This window comes from Mustela erminea, chromosome 7, assembly GCF_009829155.1.
Source record: "Mustela erminea isolate mMusErm1 chromosome 7, mMusErm1.Pri, whole genome shotgun sequence".
NCBI classification, from domain to species: Eukaryota; Metazoa; Chordata; class Mammalia; order Carnivora; family Mustelidae; genus Mustela; species Mustela erminea.
Genome location: NC_045620.1, coordinates 135785332 through 135799212, shown reverse-complemented (window position 1 = coordinate 135799212; position 13881 = coordinate 135785332). Strand labels below are relative to the sequence as shown.

General features: G+C 52.2%; 1 protein-coding gene across 1 annotated transcript; it reads left to right on the top strand.

The window, feature by feature from the left end:
• The first annotated feature begins 8884 nt into the window (after positions 1 to 8884).
• Positions 8885 to 11298, top strand: ID2 (inhibitor of DNA binding 2). The gene is made up of 3 exons (XM_032353399.1): positions 8885 to 9352; positions 9657 to 9720; positions 10533 to 11298. The coding sequence occupies exons 1-2, from the start codon at positions 9005 to 9007 to the stop codon at positions 9711 to 9713; spliced, it is 405 nt and encodes a 134-aa protein (XP_032209290.1). The 5' UTR covers positions 8885 to 9004; the 3' UTR covers positions 9714 to 9720; positions 10533 to 11298.
• The last annotated feature ends 2583 nt before the right edge of the window (positions 11299 to 13881 follow it).

The window sequence follows — 13881 nt, the reverse complement described above, 5'->3', positions numbered from 1 at the left end:
CATCCCCGCTCTTGGTACCAGAGTCAGAGTCTTTGTCCCAAAGTGTCTTCGGAAAGGTGAACAGTATCCCAGGGGTCCCTGGAAGCTAAATCAACAAGACAGTGGGACAGACAGATTCGTCCTAACCAGGGTGACTGATCGCTCCACACTCAAAGTCTTCATGTTGTATGGAGAAAAAAAGTCAAAATCTCCTTAAAATCTTGGTGATGAGCAGTGATACTGGTGAGATGCTTCAGCCCTACAGTTTCTGGAATGTCTGGAGGCACGGATTCTTACTACGTAGTCTGCTCCCAGTCACCCTCCGCTACCACTCAGCTCCTCCAACCTCCCCAGGGCCCTACAGTCAGTTGGACCACTTATCCTACTCGGTTTGGGTTCAGAACATATAGTTATCACATGTGGTTATAGAGTCTATACCTTAGGGAAAAGTTGATAGGGATTCTGATTACTTAAGAAAAGACCTATAAGGGGGCCCTTGTGTGGCTCAGCTGGCTAAGCAGCTGACTCTTGACTTTGGCTCAGGTCATGATCTCAGGGTCGTGGGATCGAGCTCCGTTTTGGGCTCTGCACTCAGCAGGGAGTCTGCTTGAGAATTTCTCTCTCCCTCTCCCTCTGCCCCTCTCCCAACTCACACATGCACGTGAGTACTCTTCTGCAAATAAATAAATAAATCTTTTTTTCTTAATTTAGAAGATAAAAAATTTAAAAAGACCCACACTATATACCTGAGTATATACTGGACACCAAGATGTCAAATAAAACATCACTCAAGTCTTTTAAAAGTAACACTCTTGCTGGATGTGGGATACACAATTTTATTATTTTATGCACTGTAAGTAATTTGTTGTTGTAAAACTTCTTGGGGCAGAAGCCTGAATAACTATAAGTGATTACAATTACAATACATATGCAAAATTATACTTAGAAACTTCTATCCCTGCTGCCCCCCACCCCCCCGAATGGCCCCATTTCTCTTTTGGTGGCCATAACTAACATATAGTTATCAGTGTGATAAACCACTCGAAAAGTTAGTAGCTTCAGACAATACTTTCTTCTCTCCCAATCTTCGTGCTTGGGCCCTGGGGAGCAGTCTCGCTTGGGGTATCTTGGATTGGCGCAGTCAAGTAACAGCGGGGGTGAGTCAGCTCAATGCTTCTTTGAGCATCAGAAAGGTCTTTCAATGATCAATTATGAACATGCTCCCAAAAAGGGGTGGGGGAGAGAAAATATCAACAAAGAAATAGAAGATATAAAGAACCAAATCAAAATTTTGGAGCTGAAAAATACAACAGGCAAAACAAAAAACTCATTGGATGAGCTCAAAAGTGAAATGGAGGGGCGCCTGGGTGGCTCAGTGGGTTAAAGCCTCTGCCTTCGGCTCAGGTCATGATCCCAGTGTCCTGGGATCGAGCCCCACATCGGGGTCTCTGCTCAGCAGGGAGCCTGCTTCCCCCTCTCTCTCTGCCTGCCTCTCTGCCTACTTGTGATCTCTGTCTGTCAAATAAATAATAAATAAAATCTTTAAAAAAAAAAAAAGTGAAATGGAGTGGACAGAAGAATCAATACACCTGAAAATAGAACAACAGAAACCTCCTGATCTGAAAAACAAAAAGAAAGTAGACTTTAAAAAAATTAAAAATTAAAAAATTCCAAGCATAGTTTCATAGATCCCAGAGGGATTATAGCCAAAGATCTAACAATCATGTCAACAGGATCCCAGTAAAGAAGAATGTGGGGCTGAAAAAAAAAATATGTCAAGAAATAGTGGCTGAAATTTTTCCAAATTTGGCAAAAGATTTAAACCTACAGATTCAAGAAACTGAGGGAACCCCAAAATGGAAAAGCAAAAAGAAATCCACACCAAGATACATCATACGCACACTTCTAGAAACTAAGGACAAAGGAAACAGGCAGAGACAAATGCCACATTATCTACAAAAGAAAACGCAGTTTGAATGACAGCGGATTTCTCATCAGAAACCATATCAGCCAGAAAGAAGTGTCAGGACATGTCAAACATTGAAAGAAAAAAAAAAGAATGTCAACCCACAAGTTGAGATACAACAAATATATCCTTCAGAAATCAAAAGGCAAGCAAGACCTTCTCAGAGGCAGGAAATCTAAAAGAACATACCCTAAAAAACAGACCTACCCTAAAAAAAGGTCTAAAGGACACTTTCGAAACACACACACACACAAAAAAACCTGATAAAAGAAAGACTATTGGAACATCAAGAAGGAAGAAAGAACAAAGTAAAAAGTAAAAATGTAGGTGAATGTACAGAATTTCTTGTCCTCTTGGGTTTTCAAAAAACAAACGTAGCGGTCCTCAGCAGGTCCAAGACGGCTCATTCCCACCTAGTAGACAAACTGCACCAGCTGCAAGCTTAATCTGAGAGGCTAGATTACCAGAAGCTTCTCAGAATGTGGACACTTCACCACTTGCATCAGCAGCTCCTTGGGACACGTGCTGAAAAGGCTGTTCCCTAGGCTGCTCAACAAGCCCACTGAGTCGGAATTTCTAGAGTTCTGGGCTCCAGGACTCTGGGTGTAAAGATGATTCTTTCATACACTAAAGTTTGAAAAGTCTTCAGATCATTTGTTAATAAAGGGTCAAGCTCAGTCACTCAGAGTTAAACTCTTGAGGAACGTGAGAACAAAGTTCTTCACAAAGTCCTAGCTGTGGGCAATGCAACCCTGCAGGACTGGAACAAAACTCAAGGAAAAAAAGTAAACAAATGAATCAATAACCCCGCCGTGGGGTCAAGGTCACACACTTCTGCATAGTCACAGGGTGATGTCCTAAGGAGTGTGGGCCCACAGTGGGATCTGTCATCCATCTGTGCCTCAGTTTCTCCTTCTGTAAAACCTGGAGAGCATCTGCCTTTCCTAACTCATGGGATCAGGATGAAGAGCAAAACAGGTGAGCTGTGAATGGCTTATAAATTATTAGTTATTCTACCCAATGTGAATGTTTAACCTCCCCTTAAAGAGGGCCGTTGTGTTGCCCTTTTTTCTTGGAAATGGAATGTTGCTGTTCTTCAGACTCCGGAAAGATAGGCATGGTTAAATGAAATGTACGACTTCATTCACCCCGTCTTTCCACCAGCGTCCAACACAGATGGCCAAGGCCAGCACTGAGACAGATGAGGTCCCACCTGCCACAGGGTCAGCGGTGCTGGGAAGATGGCAGGACCCCCAAGAGCTGAGGGCAAGTACCCAGGGCTGCTCCTCCAGGGGTCTGCAGGCCTTGGGGTCCCCAGCACTCACCTCCCAGGGGAAATGGGAGATGACCCTCCAGCAGCCAGTCGTGGCAGTGACAGGGGACAGGTGTGCATGGGGGAGTGGAGCGGGTTGCAGAGCCTCTGCTAGATTTCACTTTAGCCGAAGGGGAAGGTAAATTGACCTTTGGGGGGTGGGCAGAATCTGGGAGTGAAAGCCTCAAGGTCATGGGTGGGGGTGGGGGAGGGAAGGGTGGCCTATTTTATAAACAGAAGTTTCTCCACCAGCCAACCTGAGAGGGCAGTGATTAGAATCACCCGAGCGGGCGCCGCCTGGGTGCCACCAGGCCCTCGGGCGATGGACAGCGCCGGCCAGCCTCCCGTCACAAAGGGGCTGCGCTGGGCCCCAGTCCCGGTCCCCGCGGCGGGCCAGAACCGCGGGGAGCAGCGGGCAGGCGGCGGGAGCCGAGTGCGCACGCGGTGCGGGGCCGGCGGGTTCCTCCCCACTGAAGTCATGGACTTGGCGTGCTGCGTCCGGGCCGGCGCGCGAATGCGGCTTCGGCCAAAAAGGGGGTGGGGGTGGCGAGCGCACAATGTGTTTCTTGTTAGGGACCCGCAAGCCGGGGCTCGGGTGTTGCTTTTGGTGCCGCATTATAATGGGAAGATGGAGCTTGATTCCGGACCAGCCCGCCCTTGTCGCCGGCTGCAGAGGGCTGCTGCGGGTTCCCACGGACGCAGCCGCGTTTGGGCGCCGAGGGCGCGCGGCTGGCGGCCGCCGGGGATCCCCGCGGTGACCAGAGCTCCCCGCGCGGGCCGGACCCCGCTACGCGCGCCTCGCGGCGCAGACTCGGCGACGCCTGCCCCGCGCCCGCCAGATCGCGGGCAGCCCGAGATTGTTTTCTAAGACCTTATCTCTTGCTCAAGTTAATTTTCTTTTTTAATTTGGTGACCCGAACAAAAGTCACAGGACGATCCTCTGTGAAAGCCAAACGCGGCCACCAGTCGGGGCACTTCACAGCATTTGTAACTAATATTTGCTGGGCTGGTCGCTAAACAGGCCCCTCTGCCAACTTCCAACTCCCAAACTCTGCCCTTTTTTTTTTTTTTTTTTTTTTTTTTGAACGGAGCTGAAAGGTGATCTCCCTTCTCCCCGCAAAGAGATCAGACGGTGGAAAGCAATTGTATTTAGCGCGGCGTTTTTCCCCGTGCTCTCGGGATCTCTGGGCAAACAGGACCGCGCGCCGGATCCTAGAAGGAATTAGGGCCGGATCCTGGCGGGCTGGGATGTGTGCTAAGCCACGGTGGTAGCTGAAGTGCTTTGTTAATGCAATTCATTAGCTGCGTGCAACAAGAAGTAGAAGAGGCTAGGCAGGTCTTCAAAAATACCCAAAGGGAGAAAAATAAACATCCTCTTGTTTGCTTTTTGTGGCTTTACCCCTCCCATTGCCCCTCATCTAAGGCTGTTTTAAACCCAAATTCGGTTATCTGATTTCAGGGTAAGGGCTCCCTCTTGCCAAGGTATTAAATAAACAAGTAAAGCCAAAAACTTGAATCCTTATGTAATCCAGATGCTGTTTCCTCGAAAACCACAACAAACTCTGCGAAACCAGATAACAGGATCAGAACAGCCCCCCCCCCCCCCCCCCCCCCCCCCGTTTTAGGGCCAGCGGCAGACATCCTAGTTCAGGAGCTCCCGTCCAGAACAGCGATAAATAATGGCTGCTAACACTCTGAACTGCAGATGAGCACCCTTGAGGGATCCGGATGCCGTAAACTGTCCCGGAATGTTGGCATCTGGTTCTTAAAATGGAACTTTCCCTAGAGATAAAGCCGGGACTGAGCCGGCGTCTGCGTCCGCGGGCTGGCTTGGAAGTTTCTGGCCTCTCGGTGCTCCCAGTTGAAAACGCAGCCCAGGAATGGGGCTGAGGAGCCGGCTTTGTAGTGGTAATGAGGGCGCAGACGCGGGTCGGCCGGCGCGTCACCGCTCGGAGCCGCGGCCCCGGCCGCACATCCTTCCCCCTCCCCCGGGGCGCAGGGCCGGTGGGGGCTGTTCTTGAAAAAGCGGATGGTTTTCGGTGCAACCTCCCAGGATTCTGCGGAGCCAGGCGAGGGGAGCGGGGACCGTGGGGGCGGGGTGGGGGTCCTTCATATGTATTTTTAGGAGTCCAGCATCGAGGTCATCCCCGCGAAGATCCAAAGGAATAAATAAATCTCGCCATCCGCTAAGACGGTCACCTTCTCCCCATCCGTTCCTCCCTCGCGCCAGCCCCACCCTGAACGCCTCGGTTGCAAAAACAAACAAAATCAAGCAAAACCTCTTGCTTTGGCAACCTCTAAGCCACGTTATGCCTCTGTCGGCAAAAGAAGATTTCTTTCTTCTCCCTCTCTCGGCTTTTTTTCTTCTCCCCGGACTCCCACCCCGCCCCCCCCTTTCCTGTTCTTCTCGGTCCTCTTTCCTTCCCCCAAATCGCTCGAAACTTAAGACGTGCGGCGGCTGCAGGTGCGCGCGGGCCGGGCGGCCGGGCCGGGGCGAGCCTGGGACGGCCGGGCCTCGCAGGCATTGATCAGCTGGGCGCGCGCGCTGAGTGACGGCGCGGTTGCCATGGCAGCCGCCTGAGCGGCGCCGCGAGGACAAGGCTGCAGGGCGGCGTGAATGGGCGGCGTCACGCGCCTGGCGCCAGAGAGTCTGCTCCGGGGCTCCGGCTCCGGCCCCGCCGCGGCCTGGCCCGCGCGCCGCCGCCGCCGCCGCCGCCGCTGCCAATTCATCACCTGTCAGGGATCACTCGGGGGGTCACGGGCCGGAATGGACACAGCTGTGAGAACAAAACCAGGGGGAAGAAAGGCGAGCGCTCCCGATTGCGCCAGATGTGCGGGGAGGACCTGGAGCCCCCCGGCCCCCCGCCCCCCGCCCCCCGCAGGCTCCTCCCGCCCCCCGTTGCATCACGCGGGGATTGCAAAGGCGGCCCGGAGGCCCGGCGCGCCCGGCCCGGAGCTGCTTCTGATTACGGCGAGGGGCTGGACGCGCCGGCAGCCGCCGGCCGGGCCGGGAAGGAGGCTGTGCGAGCGAGCCTGGAACCCGGTCAGGGGAACGTCCAGGGTAGGCGTGCGGCTTGAAAGGGGGGGGGCGCCCCGGTGAGTAAGCCGAGGGGACGGTATCTCCACCCCCACCGGAAGCCCTTCACACCTTCCCGCCACCCACGGATCGAGCAAATCCAGGGCCCTTTCTGCAGCTGGGACCATGTGAACTTTAGAGGCCTCAACTGCGAATCCACAGAGACACCAATGGACAGATTTTTTAATGCCTTGTACCCCCACCCCGAAAATGCTCCAACACGATTTTCTCCAGGGAAGCATCATCTTAAAGGTAATTTCGTCTTGGGCTTGCAGACACAGATGCCCTAGGAACTCAGGCCTTTTTTTAATCATTAACCTATACGACCTCCTCATCCCCTTAAAATGATCTTTAAATGAACGTCGAGCCGGGCAGCGTGCCGTTCGAATCCAACACGGTCAGGCCGACCGGACTCTGACATGGCAGCTAAAGAAAAAGACCACGAAACTTTCACCATGTTGAGCAGTTTCACGGCATCAGGCTACAGAAAGCGATCATGGGAGAAGACACTGGCTTCATCAACTTTGCGAGTGTGCAAAGTAATACGGTACAACGCTCATTACGAACCAGCCCGGAGCCTGGCTGCTGGGGTAATGAGGCTGGCACGGCTGTTAACATACGGTGTCCTTGGAAAAAGCTAGGAATGCGTCAGTATCGCAGAGCTGCAATGTCCAAGAATCACAAGTAATAATTTGAGAATCCCAAAGATGTTTGTTTACATTGGCTATTATTGTAAAATAGTCAAAGTATAACATCATGAACCAAAATAGTGTCAAAACAAAATCTGTTCCACTGTGGCACGTATGTGACAGAAACACATGCACACAAAGTACATCAAAAGGCTCGAACTGTGGGGGACTCAGGATTAAATCATTTCCAGACTTAATATCAGAAGAGAGGCTGTTCATCGAACACTCAGGAACAGGGTAGCCAGCAGCATTTGCGACAGGACAGGCTCTCAGCCGAATCCTATGCTGGTCAGGAAGCCATCCACCTCCATCCTCCAAAATGAGGTGGCTTGGTTTTCTCAAAGTGACAGGCACCTCAGCAGGACCCACTGCCTCCCTAAAGAGAAACCCTGGGACGGGCACACAGTTGCAGTTGGTGTCAGAGACTGGCCACCGGCTGAGAAATTAATCATTAATTGAAGGACAAACTACAGGTTCCCCATGATCAAGCTTTGCTTTTTCTCCTCTTCTGCCCCCTTCCTCTTTCCTAAATGCAAAGAAGGTGACGACTGAAAAGACTAGTAAACAAGATGCTGACAACAATGAGTTTTTCCTTGGGTTTTCGAGCTTTTTGTATTCTGGGGAAATAGGATTTTCAGAACAAGGCTCCTGTACTGTAGTCTTCAGTGAGACTAGAATTGTGTGAATTAACTGAAAAGGCCTTAAGTAAGTGGCTGCAAACTTTAGACAGCAGGAATAGCTTCTTCAGGATTTATGGAGGGAAAACAAGGGGAAAAAAACCAAAGGCGAAACTGCGCCCAGGACGAGGGCTGAAATGATTTCCAACATCACCCATGAAAGGATTTTTATTTTTGATAGTGTGAAGATGTCGGTCACTGGCCCGGGCCACCTGCCTTTCACAAAACTTAAAAAATACTGTTTAAATGCTAGAATGCGACACCAGAAATCAGGATTTGTGCATAATTAATCACCTCACTTTGCCACCCACACTGCAAGTTCACAGACCTGCAGCCTCTCAAGGGCAACGTATGTAAATACAGCTTCGGTATGCAAATTTCCCTAATGATTTCCGATTAATAGGATCATTACAGTAGCCCTGCCTGTTCTAGAAGAGGAACCCTGGAAAGTGTCCGGCCTCTCCGAGCTCCACAGCGATCGGCGCGGTTCCAATAAGCACCCATTTTACTGAGTTTACCAGTAACGCCTCCCGTGTCGCTCCGGGTCGCACGATCCCACACTAAACCTGTCGTTGAGGGCGCGCGTGGGCGTCTCGTGTTTTGTTGTGTTTTGACAAGGCTCAGTCTTATCTTCGGAGACCGAACTCTACACACGTCTCTTGGCGACGGCAAACGTCTCTGCGCTTCTACTTTCTTCAGAAATGCTTCCTCTCTGATGACATCCCGTGGGTCGCGGGAACCGTGACTTTCCCTCTGCTGTGCGGAACTCGCCCGCGGCGCTGTGGTTTTAGGGTTCCTGAAACCTCCAGGGCGGGGAAGGCTTCGTCGGGGGACACGCTCGGGCAAGGGTTCTGGCTCACCACTGGCATTAAAATAAAGATGCACATTTGGATTCCTGGGGTCTCCCCGCCGTCCCTCCCCCACCGGCCTCCCGGGCCTCTCCGCTCCCCTCCCGCCCCGCGCTTACTGTACTCTATTTACCATCCCAGCTGGGCTGGCCCCCGCCCCGCCCACCCCAGGGGATTGGCTGCGAACGCGGAAGGACCGAGAGCTCGCCCCGCGCCCGCGTCCGCCAATGGGGGCGCCCGCGCGGCCTGATGGACGCGCCGCCTTCCACCAATGGCGATGCAGGGAAGCCGGATCGTGAGCCCCCGGCGAGTGCCGATAAAAGCCGCCCCGCCAGGCGCCCGGCTTCATTCTGAGCCGAGCCCGGTGCCGAGCGCAGGAAGCTCCGCAGGCGGCAGCGGCCTGAGCTCCTAGGCAGCCCGCTCCCTCCCGGTCTCTCCTTCCCCGCGCGCGGTCAGCATGAAAGCCTTCAGTCCGGTGAGGTCCGTTAGGAAAAACAGCCTTTCGGACCACAGCCTGGGCATCTCCCGGAGCAAAACCCCCGTGGACGACCCGATGAGCCTGCTGTACAACATGAACGACTGCTACTCCAAGCTCAAGGAGCTGGTGCCCAGCATCCCCCAGAACAAGAAGGTGAGCAAGATGGAAATCCTGCAGCACGTCATCGACTACATCTTGGACCTGCAGATCGCCCTGGACTCGCACCCCACTATTGTCAGCCTGCACCACCAGCGACCTGGGCAGAGCCAGGCGTCCAGGACGCCGCTGACCACCCTAAACACGGACATCAGCATCCTGTCCTTGCAGGTAAGACGTGCTCCCGGTGCCCCCGCCCGCGGCCAGCGGCAGACCCATTGTCGAGACGGCCGCAGTCCGGGACTTACAGATGAGCTAATTAACTTTTATAAAAAAAAAAAAAACCAAATCTGCTATAGATTGAGTCGTGCGTGAAATCGCTGATAAGTTCTGACACGTTAATGCAACTGTGATTCTGAATCTTAGCATAAACGTGTTTAATGAAAGTTGCTGTTCTGTGGGCTCCTTAAAAAAAAAAAAGGCCCCTTTTCCTTAAGATTGTCTAACACCGCCTTTTATCCCCTTTCTCTCGCAGGCTTCTGAATTCCCTTCTGAGTTAATGTCAAATGACAGCAAAGCGCTCTGTGGCTGAATAAATGGTGAGTGTTTGCTCGCGCCTCCCGTTGGTAAACTGCCTCTTGGAGTGTGTGTGTGCGCCCGCGTGTGTTTTTATTTGTGTGGGGAGGTGCTTTGTGTATCTGCAAAATTGGGGCGTTAGTAAATGAATGTGTACTTAGGGGTATTACACGTAGCCCGCGGTCTTCGTAAACCGCGTCTGAGGGGGCTCCTGGCTCTGGTCACTCAAGATCACAGCACATTTTCCTTTAACATAAAAAAGAAACGAAAAATACCCAGTTAACTTCCTAGGAAGGCGGCTGAGGAAAAGGCGTCCTGGCTTCTGCCACACACGTCACGGCCTGGCTCCACTCGGCTGTTGCTCTGGTACTATGAGGTACTAACCTCCATCTAATTAATCTTATCGCCACAAATTCCATAGAGATCCTCCTTCCCTAAAACCGGAGCCCGTGGAGATTGGGCTGGCCAGAGCATTGCTTCCCTGCGCCTGACCCTGTGATGTGGGATTCCGACTTCCCTATCTGTTAACCAAAGGGCTGTTTTCAATCAAATAATTGTTACAAGAAGCAGACTGGCGCCTGGGAGCACGGCTGTTGGAGATCCAAATAGGAGATTGCGTTGGGAAGTTTTTCCCTTGAGTCTCTGCTATTTTCATGTTTAATTTTCGCTGTCGAGGCCGAGAGTGTGTGTTGCATCTGGACGCCAGGGTTTGCCCAATCTTTGAGTGTTTGGTGGTTAAATGTTCAAACTGCGGCTTCCTCCTGGCGCCAGTCTGCCCGCCTCTGCCCTTAGGTTCCATTCTCCTAAAACATGCCTCTCCCCCAATCTTTTGCAGGTGTTCATGACTTTTCTTTTTCTTTGCACAACAACAACGAATCCACAGGATCTTTTCAGGCGCTGAACTTCTTATTTTTCAACCATTTCACAAGGAGAACAACAAGTTGAATGGACCTTTTAAAAAAAAAATGGAAGGAAAACTAAGAGTGATCATCTTCCCCAGGGTGTTCTCTGACCTGGACTGTGATATTAGTTATTTATGAAAAAGACTTTTAAATGCCCTTTCTGCAGTTGGAAGGTTTTCTTTATATACTATTCCCACCATGGGGAGCGAAAACGTTAAAATCACAAGGAATTTCCCAATTTAAGCAGACTTTGCCTTTTTTCAAAGGTGGAGCGTGAATACCAGAAGGATCCAGTATTCAGTTACTTAAATGAAGTCTTTTGGTCAGAAATTACCTTTTTGACGCAAGCCTACTGAATGCTGTGTATATATTTATATATAAATATATATATATATTGAGTGAAACCTTGTGAACTCTTTAATTAGAGTTTTCTTGTATAGTGGCAGAGATGTGTATTTCTGCATACAAAGTGTAATGATGTACTTATTCATGCTAAACTTTTTATAAAAGTTTAGTTGTAAACTTAACCCTTTTATACAAAATAAATCGTGTGTTTATTGAATGGTGATTGCCTGCTTTATTTCAGAGGACCAGTGCTTTGATTTTTATTATGCTATGTTATAACTGAACAACCCAAATAAATACAAGTTCAAATTTATGTAGACTGTATAAGATTATAATAAACATGTCTGAAGTCAATACCTGAATTCTGAATGGTTTTTAAGATCTCTCTCTCTCTAGTTAATTTAACCCCTTCTCCATCCTTCCCGCCGCCCTGGAAGCCGTAGAACTTGGGTGCCGAGAAACTTCTTATCTATGTGTGGTCTGAGCCAGCACTTGGGGGCAAAGGCCTGCTTCGGGCATTTCAGAAGAGCTGACCCAGCTGGGAAGTCTGTAAACACAAGTTTCTCTTAGTCTGCAGGGAAATATTAGTTCTAAGGCTTGGGGCTGTGTTTCAAACCAAGAAATTGCTGTGGCCCGGACTTCTAGGGGTTAGATCACCCAAAATAAATGTGGAGTCTGGAAGGACTACGTGTCTGAGTAGGTGTTCAGATACTTTTGGAGGATATGAAATTGCTTGTGAATCAGAAGGAAAAAGTCCACAGGAGTTCAGGACATGGTTTGAAAGATTTCCTTTCCGGGAAAGTCAGAAAAGACCCCCGGGTGTTCCCTCACTGTTGGCTGCCCGCGACCCTGCGCCAGTGGGAAGTAAAGCTGTAACAGGGCCCCGCGCTCTGCCGGCCTCCCAAGTTTCCCCTGTACCTCTTCCACCTGTAGCGCACCCAGCCTGCGGCAGACAGGGCTGGGGTGGGGCCCACTTTCCAAGACAGGTGGCTGTTAAATCGCCCTTCACCCTTGACTGCACCCCGGACTGCCGAGGAAGGGAAAGGAGAACGGCCTTCTGAGTCCCAGGAAGAACCTGCGGCCTCTTTCCACTGCGGTCCTCCCCTGGCAGCTCTGGGACCCCGCTTTAAACACGCAGTTAACGCGAATACGTGCCTAGGATTCCTGTGTAGACACATGTTCCCGCACGGGAAGACGGAACTTAGGTGTGAGAGGGCGGGGAGGGAGGTTCTGGAGGGCCGGGCCCAGGTGGGCGGGACCCGGGGCAGGAAGGCGGGGGGACGCGCGGGTGGGGACGGGCGTCTCACCTGGGGCCGCGCTCGCCGGCCCGGCCCAGCAGGTGTTTGGGTGGCGCCGCCGGCCCTGACACGGAATCCGTCCAGGGGAGCGCGGGGCCAGGTGTGGAGGGGCGGCCTCGGGCCGGCCGCCCAGCCTCGCCGGCCTCCCGCATCCCCTGCGGCGGTGGCGCCCGAGACCCTCCCTCCTCCCCGGCGGGCGTCGGCGAGCCGGGCGGGGCGGCCTTGCCCGGCGCCCCCCGTGCCCCGTTCCGCGTCCACGCCGCCGGGGAGCACGTGCTTGGAGCCGGGCCGTCGTGGTGGTTGACAGTCATACCACCGGGGACGCCGCTCGGCCTGCCGCACCGGGGCGTGGGGGGGGGGGGGTCACCCCGGCGGCCGCCTTTCGGACCCGGCACCTGAGTCGGCCACCTGTCGTCGGGCCGCGCGGCGGCGGGAAGGGCGAGGACCGGTCGCTGCCCGCCCACCCCCACCCCGTCCTTTTCTTCGGGCGCAGCCCCCCGACCCCCGGTCACCCCCAGCCTCGGAGGCCGGTGCTCCGCTCGCCGGGGCGAGGGGCTCAGACTCGGACCGAGGGGCTTCTGCAGGGGCTCGCGGGCTTCCCGGAGGAAGCGGTGCGGGCGGGGCCCTTTCGAGCGCCTGCGCGGTCACCGGGCGCCGGGGGCCGCTTGCCACGTTTGGACGACGACCCGAGCAGCAGCGGCGTCCAGGAAAAGGGGCGCCTTTCGGAGGAGACTTTCCGCGGCGGAGCGCGGGCTGCCCTTCGAGGTCCGGCCGGTGGAGGCCGGGCGCCACCTGCTGGCCGGCGCGGGGAAGGCGGCTCGCGGGCGGGGGTCCCTGGGCCCCAGCGATGGGGGAGAAATCGTAGGGGAGATCGGCGTTTTGATAATGAACGTTGGTGAAAGATCGCTTCTCTGATATGTGTACAGCCGTTTCCACGTGTGACTGTTAGGTCGTCTGTACCGCGTCCTAACTTAGGATCCCCTTTTGCAAACGAGTGTCTACTACCAATTCTACACTCCCTGCTGTCTTGGATTTTAATGCAAGTATCAGACATCACCCCCACACTCCAAGACATTATGACTTCATTATGGAGAGAAATAAATTGGGAAGTCAAATGAAAGCCAGAGAGTTTTCCCTTCTCTTTTCCTTACATTTATTTTATTTTATCTTTCCTGAAGTGCTTAATAATATTAACCAGGAGCTCCACTGTTGCATTAAAGGAATATGGGGTGAAACCCAGCATCCTTCTCTTAGTCCAGATCTTGATGAAAATAAGTCAGGCTTTCTCCTCATGCATGACCTGACTCTAGGATGTTGTTGTAATAGAGAGTTATGATCCATTTTGGGCAGAACCCTTTAATTGTTAGATGGTTTTGGGGGGGCGGATTTTGAATCACAATTTGGGAGCACATTTGGTAAAACATTTTTATTCTATTTATTGATTCTAGTGATTACACTGATTTTTCTGACATGAATGAGCCTTACATTTCTGTACTTAATCCTACTTGAACATGATGTATGATTACTTCGCACATACACTGTCGGATTCTGTTAGCCAACATTTTACTTGGAATTTTTTAGAATAAAATACAGCCTGTGGTTTCTTTTCTTGTGCTGTCCTTATCTGTTTTTGGAATCA

Excerpts from the sequence above, each read along its gene's own strand:
- ID2 (XM_032353399.1), top strand. The coding sequence starts at position 9,005 with ATGAAAGCCTTCAGTCCGGTGAGGTCCGTTAGGAAAAACAGCCTTTCG. Across the intron at positions 9,353-9,656 it reads TCAGCATCCTGTCCTTGCAG|GCTTCTGAATTCCCTTCTGA; the intron begins GTAAGACGTGCT and ends TTTCTCTCGCAG.